The sequence below is a fragment of the Erpetoichthys calabaricus genome, chromosome 15 (genome assembly GCF_900747795.2).
Source record: "Erpetoichthys calabaricus chromosome 15, fErpCal1.3, whole genome shotgun sequence".
NCBI classification, from domain to species: Eukaryota; Metazoa; Chordata; class Cladistia; order Polypteriformes; family Polypteridae; genus Erpetoichthys; species Erpetoichthys calabaricus.
The window spans coordinates 83008416-83026332 of record NC_041408.2 but is presented as its reverse complement, the minus strand read 5'-3'; the positions used below and the strand labels follow the sequence as shown (position 1 = coordinate 83026332).

Here is a 17917-nt window from a genome sequence, read left to right as displayed (position 1 = left end):
AAATCACAGGGACAAACATTCAAAAAAGTCGGTTTATTTATTAGAGAAAAAGAAACGAAATTCACTAACGGGTAGTTATACGTTGCGTTGTCATGATGTAACTCCAAACACGGAATCAAAATTCAAAGCGATATTGACGAAAAGTTAATTCCAAATATTATTTTTATTGAAGTTTTACAGTGTAAGTCTAAAAAGTATTTACGTGTTAAGTTCAAAGCCAAACAGAACAAAAATGTGTAACGCAACAAACGCCTCTAACGCAACATGAAACATAATTTTCTTTCAATTTATTATCCTTTACTGTTTTTAATACTGTATGGTTAATTACTCACTGTAATGTAAAATAGTTAGGTCTATTATGCATATTTAACAATTCCCATGAAAATCAAAATCTGTTTAAATTGTACATCCGCTCCCCATTCGTGACCGGCAGATCCGTGAAGTGGCTCAGGCATAGTGCCCACCCGGGGGTTGGTGAGCGAAGTGAGTAGGGGGCAGAGCCCCCTAGTAATCTATAGGTTTCTATTTTGCACAATTTACATTTTTTGATGCTATCCGTATTTGAGTAATTAACAATAGGACTGCATTGTTAAAAAGGTTAAAAACCCTCTGATTTAAGTGCATGTGTACTACTGAGAATATTTAGCAAGGCTGAGAGTGGAACACAGAGAAGGGTATATGACGTCGGCAATCAAGCGTTAGTAATCAGGGGACATGGTGACATTAAAGATTCCATCAATAAGGGCAGAGAATTTACAAAAGGGTTTCCAAAGTATCCTCAAACCTTAACAAGGTGAAAGTTTAAGGTTTCTTTACTTAGTCACGTTTACACAAGAAATCATGAAATTTGCCTTCGCAGTTGCATCTAATAAGAGACAGAATGAAATAAAACAGACAAATAGAAACAAGAAAGGTTAAGGTAAGACAGTTAGATAATGCATATTTACACCAAAAAAAAAGGTTACAGGATATATAAAAATACCTTAATCATTATCTCCGATATTTCTTATTGAAAACTCGAATGGCACAAGGAAGAAAGGAGTTTCTGGAGCGAGTTGTGTGGGTTTTCAAAGCGACTGTCCTTCCTGATTTACTGAACTTTAGTTCTACATGTAATGGATGTCTGTCATCAGCTGAGATGATTTCCAGTTTCTTTAACATTGCCCTCTGACACACACTAGTCAAATCATCTACATCAGCCCCAATAACTTTAGCTGCATACTTCGTAATCTGCTGGAGCTTTTTGAGTTTTGGTTTGTCCGACTATTAAACCGGGCAATGAAACTGAAAGTGATCACAGACTGGATCAGACTACGAGGAAAGGACAACATGAGGTCCTTGTCTACTTTAAATAGTTTGAGTTTATGGAGGAGAAATAAGCGCTGGTTGCATTTAGAGAATATTTTTTTTGTATTAGTATTTCAGCTAAGATTGTAATCTAGGTAAGGTCTTAAGTATTTATACTTTTTGTCTTCTTATTCACCAGCTACTTATATGGATTTTTCATTCCACCTTAAATTCTGTTGTACTTTGAATATTTAGCCAGTAGATGTCACTAAAAACCTATTCTTGAACATAATGCAACATCTTTATAGTAAAACAGTAAAACGACTATGTATGGCCTGATAATAATGACACTGGTATATACAGGTGCTGGTCATAAAATTAGAATATCATGACAAAGTTGATTTATTTCAGTAATTCCATTCAAAAAGTGAAACTTGTATATTAGATTCATTCATTACACACAGACTGATGTATTTCAAATGTTTATTTCTTTTAATGTTGATGATTATAACTGACAACTAATGAAAATCCCAAATTCAGTATCTCGGAAAATTAGAATATCAATTAAAACCAATGCAAAAAAAAGGATTTTTAGAAATGTTGGCCAACTGAAAGGTATGAACATGAAAAGTATGAGCATGTACAGCACTCAATATTTAGTTGGGGCTCCTTTGGCCTGGATTACTGCAGCAATGCGGCGTGGCATGGAGTCGATCAGTCTGTGGCACTGCTCAGGTGTTATGAGAGCCCATGTTGCTTGATAGTGGCCTTCAGCTCTTCTGAATTGTTGGGTCTGGCGTATTGCATCTTCCTCTTCACAATACTCCACAGATTTTCTATGGGGTTAAGGTCAGGCGAGTTTGCTGGCCAATCAAGAACAGGGATACCATGGTCCTTAAACCAGGTACTGGTAGCTTTGGCACTGTGTGCAGGTGCCAGGTCCTGTTGGAAAATGAAATCTGCATCTCCATAAAGTTCATCAGCAGCAGGAAGCATGAAGTGCTCTAAAACTTCCTGGTAGATGGCTGCGTTGACCTTGGACCTCAGAAAACACAATGGACCAACACCAGCAGATGACATGGCACCCCAAACCATCACTGACTGTGGAAACTTTACACTGGACCTCACGCAATGTGGATTCTGTGCCTCTCCTCTCATCCTCCAGACTCTGGGACCTTGATTTCCAAAGGAAATGCAAAATTTACTTTCATCAGAGAGCATAACTTTGGACCACTCAGCAGCAGTCCAAAGGCGAGACGCTTCTGACGCTGTCTCTTGTTCAAGAGTGGCTTGACACAAGGAATGCGACAGCTGAAACCCATGTCTTGCATACGTCTGTGTGTGGTGGTTCTTGAAGCACTGACTCCAGCTGCAGTCCACTCTTTGTGAATCTCCCCTACATTTTTCAATGGGTTTTGTTTCCCAATCCTCTCCAGGGTGCGCTTATCCCTATTGCTTGTACACTTTTTTCTACCACATCTTGTCCTTCCCTTCACCTCTCTATTAATGTGCTTGGACACAGAGCTCTGTGAACAGCCAGCCTCTTTAGCAATGACCTTTTGTGTCTTGCCCTCCTTGTGCAAGGTGTCAATGGTCGTCTTTTGGACAACTGTCAAGTCAGCAGTCTTCCCCATGATTGTGTAGCCTACAGAACTCGACTGAGAGACCATTTAAAGGCTTTTGAGTTAATTAGCTGATTAGAGTGTGGCACCAGGTGTCTTCAATATTGAACCTTTTCACAATATTCTAATTTTCCGAGATACTGAATTTGGGACTTTGATTAGTTGTCAGTTATAATCATCAACATTAAAAGAAATAAACATTTGAAATACATCAGTCTGTGTGTAATGAATGAATCTAATATACAAGTTTCACTTTTTGAATGGAATTACTGAAATAAATCAACTTTGTCATGATATTCTAATTTTATGACCAGCACCTGTACAAATAAATGTGTTCCGTTACATATCTGACACCACACATTCTGCTGTTTTCGCAGAAAATAACGTTTTCTTTTGAAAGATCAGGAATTTTCACTGAAAGTGATTGTGAGATATCTCAAGATGCTCTGCAGATACGTTAAAATGCGTACAGCAACAATTTTTAAAATCTCAAATCGTATTGAGGATATTTCTGAATTTTGATACATCCATCCATCCACCCATTATCCAACCCACTATATCCTAAAACAGGGTCACTGGGGGTCTGCTGGAGCCAATTCCAGTCAACACAGGGCACAAGGCAAGAAACAAACCCCAAGATTTGCTTCCCTGAATTTCTTCATCGTTCCTCTGAATTTCTTCATTTCTTTCCTTAAATGGCACCCAAACAGAAATGAAATGTGAAGTGAGGGAGCCAGCAGAACACCTCAAACTCCAGTCCTGGTGGGCCGCAGTGGCTGCAGGTTTTCATTCTAACTCTTTTCTTAATTAGTGCCCAGTTTTTACTGCTAATTAACTCATTTTCCTTTCATTATAGAGGACTTGCTCTTGAAGTCTCAGACCCCTCAATTGTTTCTTTTCCTTAATCAGCAAGCAAACAATTAATGAGATACAAAATGAGCCAAAACACGACCAGCAAACTGCGTCGATCACACACTATCTGTAAATAAAGAAAGGTGAAGGTCTCAGGAATGTCGATCTGCTCAGGTCCGTAAAACATTTTATCAGAAAAGAGAACAAATTCAGAAATGTTTGCTATTGCACAATAAGAGCAGCGACAAGCCATGAAATTAAAGAATGAGGTTAATTAACAACAAGTCTTGGCCACCTAATGAAGCAACTGGTTGGAGTTTGAGGCCCTGACTAAGTTGATCTTCTGTTGGCTCCCTCACTTCACATTTCATTTCTGTTTAAGGAAAGGAATAAAGCGATTCAGAGGAACGATGAAGAAATTCAGGGGAACAAATCTTTAAAAACAAGTCCATTAAAATGAATTGAAAAGAAGTTAGCAGCAAAAACAGGTCACTAATTAAGAAAAGGGTGAGAATGAAAACCTGCAGCCACGGTGGTCCTCCAGGACTGGAGTTGGTGACCCCTGGTATAGAAGACACAGCCTTTATGTTACTTTATGTTTTACTATTTGCTCTTACGGCTGGTCAATAAATGTGCTGACTTGGTAATCTTTCAAGAAGTGATGCACAGCTCCCGTACCCTTGAGCACTTACGGTATTCATTCCAGTGGTTGCACCGAGTGCATCATTCACACGCAGTCAAAGAACAGAACTCCAAAGAGATTTCAAGACAGTTCAGAACGGGTCTGAAGCGGCTGCTTTCTGGAGAGCCGAAATATCACGGTGAGGACACCCTAAGAAAAGGCCTTACCTCGAGTGCTTCTCGTCTTTTTTGAGTCATCGTTCCCAGCTTGTCCCACAAGTCACAAATCCTTTGGCATCTCTCATTCACCTCAGCTACGGCATGATAATCCAGCTCACTGTGGAGCACAAAGTCAATTGCTGTTTAAAACAGTTTTTGAAAATAGACAAACTTAACAGAAGACAAGAGGAGTTTTATATGTCATTTGTGGTGCACCCTGCCAATCCACAGATCTATGGAGATGGTGCCAAGTGCTGCAGAAAATGTCAAATATGACAGTCTTGAGTAAACACTTTATGATCAGTTGGGGGTGCCACTGAGTCCCAAGCCCCAAACACACCAACATAAATACAAGTTTTGGGTTCAAATAAAGATTTTATTTTTCCGTAAATTTCTCTCACGGGCTTCTCTTAAACGTTACAAAATGCTCAAAACCCAAACAATACTCTTCTTCCCCCTCTTTGTCTTTCTTCTCCTCCCTCTCCTCCAGGTGAGCTTTGTCCCCTTCCACCCACCTCTGACTCCCTGGGTGAGGAGGAGTGGCTTCCTTTATACCCAAGAGTACTTCCTGTGCTGCCACATTGCGCCCAAGAAGCACTTCCGGGTCAGGTGGAACTTCCTCCCCACAGCTCCCTCTGGAGGCTCCCACAACACCCAGCAGGGCTGCTCATTGGAACTCCAATTCCCATGAAGCTGTGCAGGAGTGTATATGGGAGACCCCCCAGAGAGCTGCTGACATCTGTTGAACTGGGGAAGCAAATGGCTCTGCATGGCTGTCTCCTTCCATTAAACTGGCATCCCGGCCAAGTTAGGAACCTTCACCCATCCCAGCCAGGACACCAGTCCATGCTTGATGTTCCATGACAACTTACAGTCATATGAAAAAGTGTGTGAACCCCTCTCAGCCTGCGTAATAATTGACTCTCCTTTCAACAAATGAGATAACAGTGGTCTGTCTTTCATTTCCTAGGAACATCTGAGTACTGCGGTGTTTTCTGAACAAAGATTTTTAGTGACGCATTATTTAGTTGTATGAAATTAAATCAAATGTGAAAAACTGGCTATGCACAAATATGGGTCCCCTTGTCATTGTGCTGATTTGAATGCCTGTCGCTGCTCAATGCTGATTACTTACAACACCAAATTGGTGTGATGAGCTCGTTAAGCCTTCATAGACAGGTGTGTCCCATCATGAGATATAAAGGTATTTAAGGAGGTCAATTGCAAGTTGTGCTTCCTTCCCTTTGACTCTCCTCTGAAGAGTGACAGCATGGGGTCCTCAAAGCAACTCTCCAAAGATCTGAAAACAAAGATTGTTCAGTCTCCTGGTTTAGGGGAAGGCTACAAAAAGCTATCTTAGAGGTTTAAACTGTCAGTTTCAACTGGAAGGAATGGAATCAGGAAATGGAAGGCCACAGGCACAGTTACTGTTAAACCCAGCAGGTCTGGCAGGCCAAGAACAATACAGGATCGTCATATGAACAGGATTGTGAGAATAGTTACAGACAACCACAGATCACCTCCAAAGACCTGCAAGAACATCTTGCTGCAGATGGTGTATCTGTACATCGTTCTACAATTCAGCGCAATTTGTACAAAGAACAATTGTATGGCAGAGTGATGAGAAAGAAGCCCTTTCTGCACTCACGCCACAAACAGAGTCGCTTGTTGTATGCCAATGCTCATTTAGACAAGCCAGATTCATTTTGGAACAAAGTGCTTTGGACTGATGAGACAAAAATGGAGTTATTTGGTCAGAACAAAAAGCGCTTTGCATGGCAGAAGAAGAACACCGCATTCCAAGAAAAACACCTGCTACCTACTGTCCAATTTGGTGGAGGTTCCATCATGTTGTGGGGCTGTGTGGCTAGTTCAGGGACTGGGGCCCTTGTTAAAGATGAGGGTCGGATTAATTCAACCCAACATCAACAAATTCTTCAGGATAATGTTCAAGCATCAGTCACAAAGTTGAAGTTACACAGGGGTTGGATATTCCAACAAGACAATGACCCAAAACACAGTTCAAAATCTACAAAGGCATTCATGCAGAGGGAGAAGTACAATGTTCTGGAATGGCCGTCACAGTCCCCTGACTTGAATATCATCGAAAATCTATGGGATGATTTGAAGCAGGCTGTCCATCAAATTGAACTGAACTGGAGAGATTTTGTATGAAGAATGGTCAACAATACCTCCATCCAGAATCCAGACACTCATCACAGGCTATAGGAGGACAGCGTCTAGAGGTGTTATATTTGCAAAAGGAGGCTCAACTAAGTATTGATGTCATATCGCTGTTGGGGTGCCCACATTTATGCACCTGTCTAATTTTGTTATGATGCATATTGCATATTTTCTGTTATTCCAATAAACAATGTCACTGCTGAAATCCTACTGTGTCCATAAGGCATGTCAGATATTAAAAGGAAGTTGTTACTTTGAAAGCTCAGCCAATGAGAAACAAAAATCCAAAGAATTAAGAGGGGTTCCCAAACTTTTTCATATGACTGTATTAGGATCACAGAGAGTTGATCACTAAATAAGTTTTGAGTTTAGCAACTGAATTGTTCAATGATAGGGTGACCTGGTAGTTAGAGTACCTGCCTTCTGCTGCAACGGGGTCTTCAAATTACTTAAAAGGTTGGAATGATGTGATACCTCATGTGGAATTAAAGCGAGGTACTGTATGTACACTTGACTGAAATGTAGCATCAAACCTAGATTAGCTTTAACAGAGCTGATCACAGGAAGGGGAAAGCGAATCCATGAATGCTCTGACTAATTTCTGACACTTCAAGCAACGCAAGTGTTTTGTCTTGGTAGAGTATTATATTGCTCTACTTTCCCCTTTTGTATTATTAATATGTAGCCTTTGTCAGAATGCCTCAAAACCACTGTTTATAAGGTATTATACTATATAACTTCTCCCCATCTTCCCTTCTATATCTATAACCTCAGGCAATTAGGTATAGTAAAAGACAAGCAGGAGTTAAATTACAATTTAAACAATGTGTTAATGGTAATATTCATAAATAATAACAATATGCAATATTGGCAACCATACATCCTGATTAAATGGTGATGTGTAGTTCAGGCAGCACACAGACTTGTTAGTTATTTAAAATGTCTCTAGTTAAGTCCTCATTGGTGGTCAGCTCGCTGCATGCCTGTTCAATATGGCTGCCGAGCTGTGCTCTCCATTGTGTTGTCCTTTCAGTTCATCGGTTTGGTAAGACAGTGCTGCTCCTTCATCAGATAGATAGATAGATAGATAGATAGATAGATAGATAGATAGATAGATAGATAGATAGATAGATAGATAGATAGATAGATAGATAGATAGATAGATAGATAGATAGATAGATACTTTATTAATCCCAATGGGAAATTCACATTCTCCAGCAGCAGCATACTAATACAATAAATAATATTAAATTAAAGAAAGATAATAATGCAGGTGAAAAAACAGACAATAACTTTGTATAATGTTAAATGTTAACGTTTACCCCCCCGGGTGGAATTGAAGAGTCGCATAGTTTGGGGGAGGAACGATCTCTTCAATGTGTCAGTGGAGAAGGACAGTGACAGCAGTCTGTCGCTGAAGCTGCTCTTCTGTCTGGAGATGATCCTATTTAGTGGATGCAGTGGATTCTCCATAATTGATAGGAGCCTGCTGAGCGCCCTTCGCTCTGCCACAGATGTTAAACTGTCCAGCTCCATGCCAACAATAGATGTTAGTAAGAGAGAGAGTGTGAGGTTAAGCAAGCAAATGTATAGATGTTCTGTCCAACCCCTACAGCCAATAGGGCGTCGTAGTACTTAAAGGCTTTTGATACAAGCCAATCCCAAACAGCCATACTTCAGACTAATGGGGGAATAGAACACCTTCACACCTGCCACCCCCCCAAAAAACCATATGTTAAGGTACAGCTTAGCAGTTAGGCAGCCTGGCTTTCTTGCAGGGGGTTGAAGGACTTTAGCAGAGAAACACTCACTAAACTGGTTTAAGTCGCCCCTTACTCTGTCATAAAATTCAAAGAGACCCATTCCTGGGGGGTTTGGGGTTGTAAACATGAATGCTACTCACATAATGTAACACTAATATTACATTGCTTTGCCTAAGTTACAAATAAAGACATACAAAATATTTATCAACTTAAATGCAAAATCTCACATCACAACAGCAAGAAATGGGGCACCAGGACTGACTAAACATCTAGCGGTACCAGGTGTTATGGTGGTCACGCACTGTTTTGCTTTGCGTTTTGACACTGTCTATTTGAATAATGCTTAATAAATGTGTAACTTCCCCTCCTGCCTGTTAGAACGTAAAAAATTGGACAAATGCGAGGAGGGCATTCAATCCAACAAGCCTGTTTGTTCAGCTGATAGCTATGCTGTTCTGGTACTCCATCTGATTGACTGGGGTTACAGATATTGAGGAAAGGGGGGGGGTATTAACCCACCTGATCATGTGATAAGAGGAAGGGATTTGGGCAGTGCTGGATTAACCATATAAACAAAGTAAGCATATGCTTAGGGCATCAAGGGTAAAGGGGGCACCACAAAGATTTTTCATGGCCGAATTTATCACATAAATTATTAAATTAATTAAATTTATAGCCATTTTCAAAATTTAATGAAAAATGAATCATGCCTCCCTGTACCTCCCCCTATGCCATCACTGTTTGTAGATGGCGCCTCACACAGTAAGTTCTGCATACTGGTGCCATCTACGATGGGGAATTAAACGCCCTTAAACGGCATGTTATGTCAAAATATTGTGAAAATAATTTGATTCAAAACAATATGTTTTTATATTTTTAAATAATAGTTGATCAAAAATTATTATCACGTAATTGTTGTGTTTCGTGAATTATCTGTTATTTAACTTAAAATGAATTTCTAGTGCGTAGAAAGTGTTATTTTCTGTTTTAAGCAAAAACAAAAAATCGTCCCAGTTTGAGGAAAAAATATTCTGGTAAGTCTATTTAATTCTATTCTTGGATATTTTTTAATTAATTTACATTATGTATAAGTGAAAATCGTACAGCTGATTACTATTGGATAAAATTGTTTATAACTTTTTTTACTAATAAAGATTTATTAACAAAATTTTCACAAAATATTATTCAAATATTGTACTAAGAATATGTGTAAATAGATTTGCTAAATTGACACAAAAGCCATAAATAAATAATCAAAATGGTAAATCTACGGTTTTCATGTCAAAATGAAAACCGTACATTTAAAAAAAAACTTTAAAATCGACCCCAAACGTTAAAATTTGTAAAATTTCGGATGCCATTTTATCTTCAACTAATGTTGGGTTTCAGGGTTTGACTTCATATTATTCTACTTTCCTTGTGTTTTGTTATTGCTTTTAATTCTTTAAGTAAATTAAAAAAAAACAAACTTAATGGGTGGCACGTTGGCACCGGTAGCGCTGCTGCCTCGCAGTAAGGAGCCCTGGGTTCGCTTCCCGGGTCATCCCTGCGTGGAGTTTGCATGTTCTCCCCGTGTCTGCGTGGGTTTCCTCCCACAGCCCAAAGACATGCAGGTTAGGTGCACTGGCGATCCTAAATTGTCCCTAGTGTGTGTGTGTGCCCTGCGGTGGACTGGCACCCTGCCCGGGATTTGTTTCCTGCCTTGTGTCCTGTGCTGGCTGGGATTGGCTCTAGCAGACCCCCGTGACCCTGTGTTAGGATATAGCGGGTTGGACCATGACTGACTGACTGTAAATTTAATGGCCTCAGAACCTCTGCTTACTCCAGTTCATCATCATTAAAATGCGTTTGACCAGGTGGTTACAGCTGCTGCCTCTGCACAATGAGGTGTGAAGCACCTAAACACCAGGGCCTTCGTAAATCTCTCCCCAGTTTTACTGTACACCGAGTCCTACATTTTATTTGCAGACTGTCACAGGCAGTATATGTTCACCGACTTCTCTTTTTTGGCAGGTAAAAGAGACTGAACCACAAAGCCGTCCAGCAGAATGCCACTGTCGATCTATGCCATCAATCACCAAGCTCCTAAAACCCTAACCTTTATATGCAGTGCACACTCAGCTGTTGTAGTAGCAAATTTCAAAGCTGCCAATGATCTGAGAAAGGAGAAATTCAAGGGCATCCAGGCGATTGTTCTCCATTAAAATAGTAAGCTTTAAAAAGAGAGGACCCTGTAACTTAAGAGCCACCATAAGCCTGAACTGAGATCATCAAAAACCTATGCGGTAAACACAATGCAGCGATTTACCGGGGTCAACATGGCCATCATTTTTTTCCAACTGGGTAAGTCAATGGAGATTCTTTGTAAGACTTCAGATTAGATGAATGCTGGGGGATTATCACTTTCTGCATGTTGTTACGCCATCCATCATGATTAGTTTGTGAGATTCCTTTTCAACAAAAAATATAGAAGTTATATTTATGGTTCGTACTTTAATCATGCAGCGTTTTTTTTCATACCAATTTGTGTTATATTTGTGTCTGCATTAGTTTTATCTGGGGGAAAAACAAGGATGGGTGGCAGAACAAGATCATTAAGAACTAAAAGAGGGTCCATGGATATTATGAGAGCAAACTTTTCTATCATTTTTAATTTGGAATATACATTATGTGTAATGTAGAGAGCAGCATGGTGGTTCACGTCCAGTATGTACAGAATGAATCTGCAAGGTGCAGCTTTAATTCAATTTATGATCTTCTCAGGACTGTGCATCAGGCGCATGGTGTCCGCCTACAAATGTAAGACTTGACGGCCAAAGATCTACCAATCAAAATGCAGTGTTCTCCAGAGCCCACCCTCTCATCCTTGGCAGATGATAATGTTCATTTCAAGGTATGTTTCATCATGTGTAGTGTTAATGAAATAAATACATTAAGAAATAGTTCAATCTTTATATATATATATATATCCTCTTTAATAAAATCCCTGTGTGCGTCCAGGTGTCCGTGTGTGGGTGTCTTCTGGTGAAGTGCGCATGCGCGGGGCACAGTGTGATGCGCGATATTACTTTCAGAGAAAGTTAAAGGCATATTACCGACGCGCACGCCTGTATTACCTTTTTGTGTGCGCCCTTATTGAATAGAGCCGTACAAGACAGTATTACTGTCACAGAAAATTAAAGACACACAATACACGGCGGCAGCCCACGAAGAACGGTCAGCTCAGCAAGTAAACATCAACAAAAGAAAGGCTGAAAGAAAGAAAAATACGACCAACAAAAAGAATGAGGTCAAAGTCCCTTGCCATTTAATATAGACTGTTCCTACTAATGTTTATGCACTACTGTTCTAGCGCCCGTTATTGTAACGGGCTAAATGACTAGTATATATAATAAAAGCCAAATACCACTGACTCACTCATCACGAAATCTCCCGAACCGTCAGGACTTGGGACTTGAAATTTGGAATGTAAGTTACCTTCGGCCCATAGGTGCTAGCTAAGAAACGGTTTTAAAAATTTCATGGTCCAAGCGCGTTCTGTCTGTATGTCTGTCTGCTTATCACGAGAGAATTACTTAACGGATTTAGATCGGGTTGTTTTCCAGAATTTGCATGAACTTTCCGGTTGATTTTGCGACTTCTCTTATTGCGCTAAGTACCAGAGTTTGCTTGTGGTACCAATGAATTTATGCAAATCCAAGAGAGTAGCTGTGGGCCGAGAGCAGGGGGACGGGGCCTTCCTCATTCACGCGCCAGCCTCTGTTCGAGTCGCTCTACCTGTCGCCACGTGTTGGAGTACACCTTGCCTCTGCTTAGCTAGCGATACCCGTTTGTTCAGCAGGCATTATCATCTACAGATTGTTAAGGAGTAACGTTTGACGTTTTTGAGAGAGAGATCAGAGCTCCGTGTGTTTTAGTGGGTAGCTGCTGAATACCAGAGATATCACGGCCACGTGCTTTTCTCCGCACGCGGGGAACGCTCTCCCGTCAGAGCTGAACACGATCAGATACGGTGCCGACGTCTATTGATTTTTAAAGTTTGTCCTGTTTCATTACTATGTGGGTGCAGCCACGGGGTAACAGCTAGTTAAGATATAAAGAAATAAGCAACAACAAAATAAAAATATTTCCTGACAAATTTAAAAATATTGATGGGCACCAAATTGTTCTGCACAAAAAAAAATCACTGTACTTTATAGATTTAGGTGTGTTGAATCCATTTCCATGTGTATCTGCATGTGTGAACATCTCTCCACTGGCACTCCATCTCTCAAGCACATTCCCATTAAGCCTGCTTCTCAGACTCGAAGGCATTGTTCTCACCTCCTGTCCGGTTTTACACTTGCCGTCTCTCTCAGCGTGTCTCATATATCTTTACTCCTACTTGTGTGTCTCACACCCGCACATCCTCTTTTATTAAGCCACCAAAGCCAGACTGACCAATCAGATTGCTCAGAGGGACTGAAAACTCAGACCTTAGTGTTTTCTCATATAGTAGATTATGATGTCTCACAATACATTAATTTATTTATTTTTCTCTTAAATATTACCTCATATCCTGGTGCTCTATGTTCTCTCCCAAATAGCAACCAACATGTGAGTTAGGATTAGCTTGGAACTCTAAATTCACCCCAGTTTGAGTGATTGTGTGTGGTTACCGTATGATGAACTGGCACACTCTGTCTGGGGTTGGCTTGGGCCTTGTACCCAGTACTGCCAGGATAGGTCAAATTAAGTCACGTCAAGTGGTTCTATTGTCACACCATCCACTCACAGCATTACAGCATACATTGGCACGACAAAACGTACAGCAACATACAGTATACATGACAACAGGACAGGTGCAAGACAAGTAAAGAACTATGTTATAGGTAAGTAAATAATAACAAGTAATAGGTAACTGAATGTATAGTAATAATTTGAAAAAGACAGTAATAAATAAATAAATAATAAGAGAATACATGATTTGTCTAAGGTGGGTTGGCACCCTGCCTGGGATTGGTTCCTCCCTTGTGCCCTGTGCTGGCTGGGATTGGCTCCAGCAGACCCCCGTGACCCTGTGTTCAGATTCAGCGGGTTGGATAATGGCTGGATGGATGGATGATTTGTCTAGTGTGTGTCAGAGGGCAATGTTAAAGAAACTGGAAATCATCTCCGCTGATGACAGACATCCATTACATGTAGAACTAAAGTTCAGTAAATCAGGAAGGACAGTCGCTTTGAAAAGCCACACAACTCGCTCCAGAAACTTCCTAGTGCCATACGACTTTTCAATAAGAAATATCGGAGATAATGATTAAGGTTTTGATATATATCCTGTACCTTTTTTTTTTTGGTGTAAATATGTATTATCTAACTGCCTTACCGTAATCTTTCTTGTTTCTATTTGTCTGTTTTATTTCATTCTGTCTGTTATTAGATGCAACTGAGAAGGCAAATTGGTGGCGCAGTGGGTAGCGCTGCTGCCTCGCTGTAAGGAGACCCGAGTTCGCTTCCCAGGCCCTCCATGCGTGGAGTTTGCATGTTCTCCCCGTGTCTGCGTGGGTTTCCTCCCACAGTCCAAAGACATGCAGGTTAGGTGCACTGGCGACCCTAAATTGTCCCTAGTGTGTGTGTGTGCCCTGCGGTGGACTGGCACCCTGCCCGGGATTTGTTTCCTGCCTTGCGCCCTGTGTTGGCTGGGATTGGCTCCAGCAGACCTCCGTGACCCTGTAGTTAGGATATAGTGGGTTGGATAATGGATGGATGGATGAGAAGGCAAATTTCATGTTTTCTTGTATAAACATGACTAAATAAAGAAACCTTAAATGACAGGGAGGTCAGTGGAATGGTGAGGATGCAGGGAGTAGAGTTGGCGAAGGTGGAGGAGTTTAAATACTTGGGATCAACAGTACAGAGTAATGGAGAGTGTGGAAGAGAGGTGAAGAAGAGAGTGCAGGCAGGGTGGAGTGGGTGAAGAAGAGTGTCAGGAGTGATTTGTGACAGACGGGTATCAGCAAGCGTGAAAGGGAAGATCTACAGGACAGCAGTGAGACCAGCTATGTTATATAGGTTGGAGACGGTGGCACAGGAGACAGAGCCGGAGGTGGCAGAGTTAAAGATGTTAAGATTTGCATTGGGTGTGACGAAGATGGACAGGATTAGAAATGAGGACATTAGAGGGGCAGCTCAAGTTGGATGGTTGGGAGACAAAGTCAGAGAAGTGAGATTGCGTTGGTTTGGACGTGTGCAGAGGAGAGATGCTGGGTATACTGGGAGATGGGTACTAAGGATAGAGCTGCCAGGCAAGGGGAACAGAGGAAGGCCTAAGAGAAGGTTTATGGATGTGGTGGGAGAGGACATGCAGGTGATGGGGGTAACAGAACAAGATGACGAGGACAGGAAGATATGGAAGAAGATGATCCGCTGTGGCAACCCCTAATAGGAGCAGCCGAAAGAAGATGAATGAAAAAGAGAATGAATGAAATAGTCATGTAAAACTAGAGAGATAAAGTAAAGCATAGTAATACACAACTCATAACAATAGCGGATATTTAAGTTAAGGGTTTTGGCTTACTGATACACAACCTTCTGTGAAGAACCTGTTTCATATCACTGATGGTGGAGGGCATTGCTAACTGCGTCCAGAACTGCATGCCAGTTCCACAGTACATGTGAGAGGTGTTCAGGTTTACTCCTTGGGGACCCCTAAGGCTGCAGGTTTTCTTTTAAATGAACTCCTAAAAGGTAATTTAATTAAACCCCGGGATCACCTAAAATGATGAACTCGCTTTACTGTGACATCCGCAGCCACAGTGGCGCTCCAGCAAACGGAGCTTGAAGGCTCCTTGAGAAATCTCAAGTCATTTCTAAGTACAAGCTGTACAGAGTTTATGTGTTCTGCCTTCTGTTTTATGTGTTTTTGCATATTATAATGTGCTGAATTTTAATCGTACTGTATTTGTAAAAGTGAACAGCTCCCTGGATTTGTGACTGGAATGACATTATATAAAAATAAATTGAAACTGAACAGTTGGCACTGTGTGGTGGAGGAGGAGACTTAACAAGACTGAGATAGCTGGCATGGCCGACAGCAATGTTGATATAAATGCAGATTGGATTTAGTGACATAAGTGACTGAAGTGCATGGAAACCTAATCATATGAGCAAATGACGTATGAAAAACAGACAGGCTCAGATGGAGCTGTAAAAAACTATGGAGAACAAACACACCAGCTTAGTCTAAGAAAGTAAAGATGCCTTACAAAAACATCAAACTTAGAGGTAAAGTAACATCTTAGCTTGAAAATGAGGAAAGGCGCGGACTTGAAGATGGAGTGGCAACCAAATTAAAAGACGCTGGTTAAGCGGAGACCCAATTAAGCTTAACTAAGTGCTGTTGCCTTGTAATGAGAGCATGAAGGCCGTGCAGTGTTGACAGTTTAAACTTGACACCTTCAGTGCTCAAGTCCAACTTATTAGCCACTACGCCAAATTACGAGGGGGAGTCAAGCTAAAGTTAGAAAATGGGCCAAACCTTCACAAAACTGATGCTGTAATTTCTCAATGTCGTCTCCATCCTTCTCAATGCACTTGTGCCACCTGTCTGGAAGTGCCAGCAGAATAAAAGGTTTTGTCTCGTCCTCGCCACCACTCGTGCCCTATGACCTCCTAGATGTTTTTTTTAGCGGTCCAAAAAAGGTGGAAATCACACGGAGCCAAATATGGCGAATAAGGAAGATGTGGCAATACCTCAGTTAATGTCAGTTTCTCCAGACAAGCCTTGGCGTTCTTAGCAGTGTGTGGGCAGCAAAAGGACCCCTTGAGACAGCAGTCCCCACCACTCAAATCGAAGAGCAGGCTTCATGTTGTTCTCCAGCAAGTCACAGTAACTTGCAGTAGTGACTGTCGTACCCCTCGGCGTGTGGTGTTCTACGATAACTTGGGTGCACGAGTTTTGGTGAGGACGAGACAAAACCTTTTATTCAGCTGGCACTTCCAGGCAGGTGGCACAAGTGTATTGAGAAGGGTGGAGACGGCACTGAGAAATGACAGCATCAGTGTTGTGAAAGTTTGATTCATTTTCTAATAAATCCCATTTTCTAACTTTAGCTTGACTCCCCCTCTTACCTAAAAACTTGCATACATCTTTAGTTACAGAGCCTACAAAAGGTATTCACCCCCTTGGAATTTTTCACATTTTACTTTTTACACAGCATTGAATCACAGTGGATTTCATTTGGCTTTTTTGACATTGAGCAACAGAAAAAGACTCTTCATTCATCCATCCATTATCCAACCCGCTGTATCCTAACTACAGGGTCACGGGGGTCTGCTGGAGCCAACACCAGCTAACACAGGGCACAAGGCAGGAAACAAACCCTGGGCAGGGCACCAGCCCACCGCAGATATTATATTATATTATGTTATATTATATTATCCATCCATCCATCCATTAACCAACCCGCTATATCCTAACTACAGGGTCACGGGGTCTGCTGGAGCCAACACCAGCTAACACAGGGCACAAGGCAGGAAACAAACCCTGGGCAGGGTGCCAGCCCGCTGCAGATATTATATTATATTATATTATATTATGTTATATTATCCATCTATCCATCCATTAACTAACCCACTATATCCTAACTACAGGGTCACGGGGGTCTGCTGGAGCCAATCCCAGCCAACACATGGCACAAGGCAGGAAACAAACCCTGGGCAGGGCGCCAGCCCGCTGCAGATATTATATTATGTTATATTATCCATCTATCCGTCCATTAACCAACCCACTATATCCTAACTACAGGGTCACGGGGGTCTGCTGGAGCCAATCCCAGCCAACACATGGCACAAGGCAGGAAACAAACCCTGGGCAGGGCGCCAGCCCGCTGCAGATATTATATTATGTTATATTATCCATCTATCCGTCCATTAACCAACCCACTATATCCTAACTACAGGGTCACGGGGGTCTGCTGGAGCCAATCCCAGCCAACACAGGGCACAAGACAGGAAACAAACCCTAGGCAGGGCGCCAGCCCACCGCAGGGCACACACACCCACACACCAAGCACACACTAGGGACAATTTAGGATTGCCAAAGCACCTAACCTGCATGTCTTTGGAGGAAACCCACGCAGACATGGGGAAAACATGCAAACTCCACGCAGGGAGGACCGGGGAAGCGAACCTGGGTCTTCTTACTGCGAGGCAGCTGCGCTACCCACTGCACCACCGTGCCGCCCTAAAAGACTTCAATATCAAAATAAAAACAAACCTCTGCAAAGTGGTCTAAATTAATTACAAATATTAAACACCAAATAACTGATCTCATAAGTTTTCACCCCCTTCACGCCACTATATAATAGATGCAACTTTGACAGCCATGAC

At 41.5% G+C, this 17917-nt stretch overlaps 1 protein-coding gene across 1 annotated transcript in view; it reads right to left on the bottom strand.

Annotated features, from left to right (window-relative positions):
* The window catches only part of LOC114665647 (alpha-actinin-2), a 143847-nt gene that overhangs the window by 35590 nt on the left and 90340 nt on the right, over positions 1 to 17917 (bottom strand). The window contains exon 13 of the mRNA XM_028820256.2: positions 4611 to 4719. Coding sequence (XP_028676089.2) covers positions 4611 to 4719 — 109 coding nt within the window. The remainder of the gene's footprint in view (positions 1 to 4610; positions 4720 to 17917) is intronic.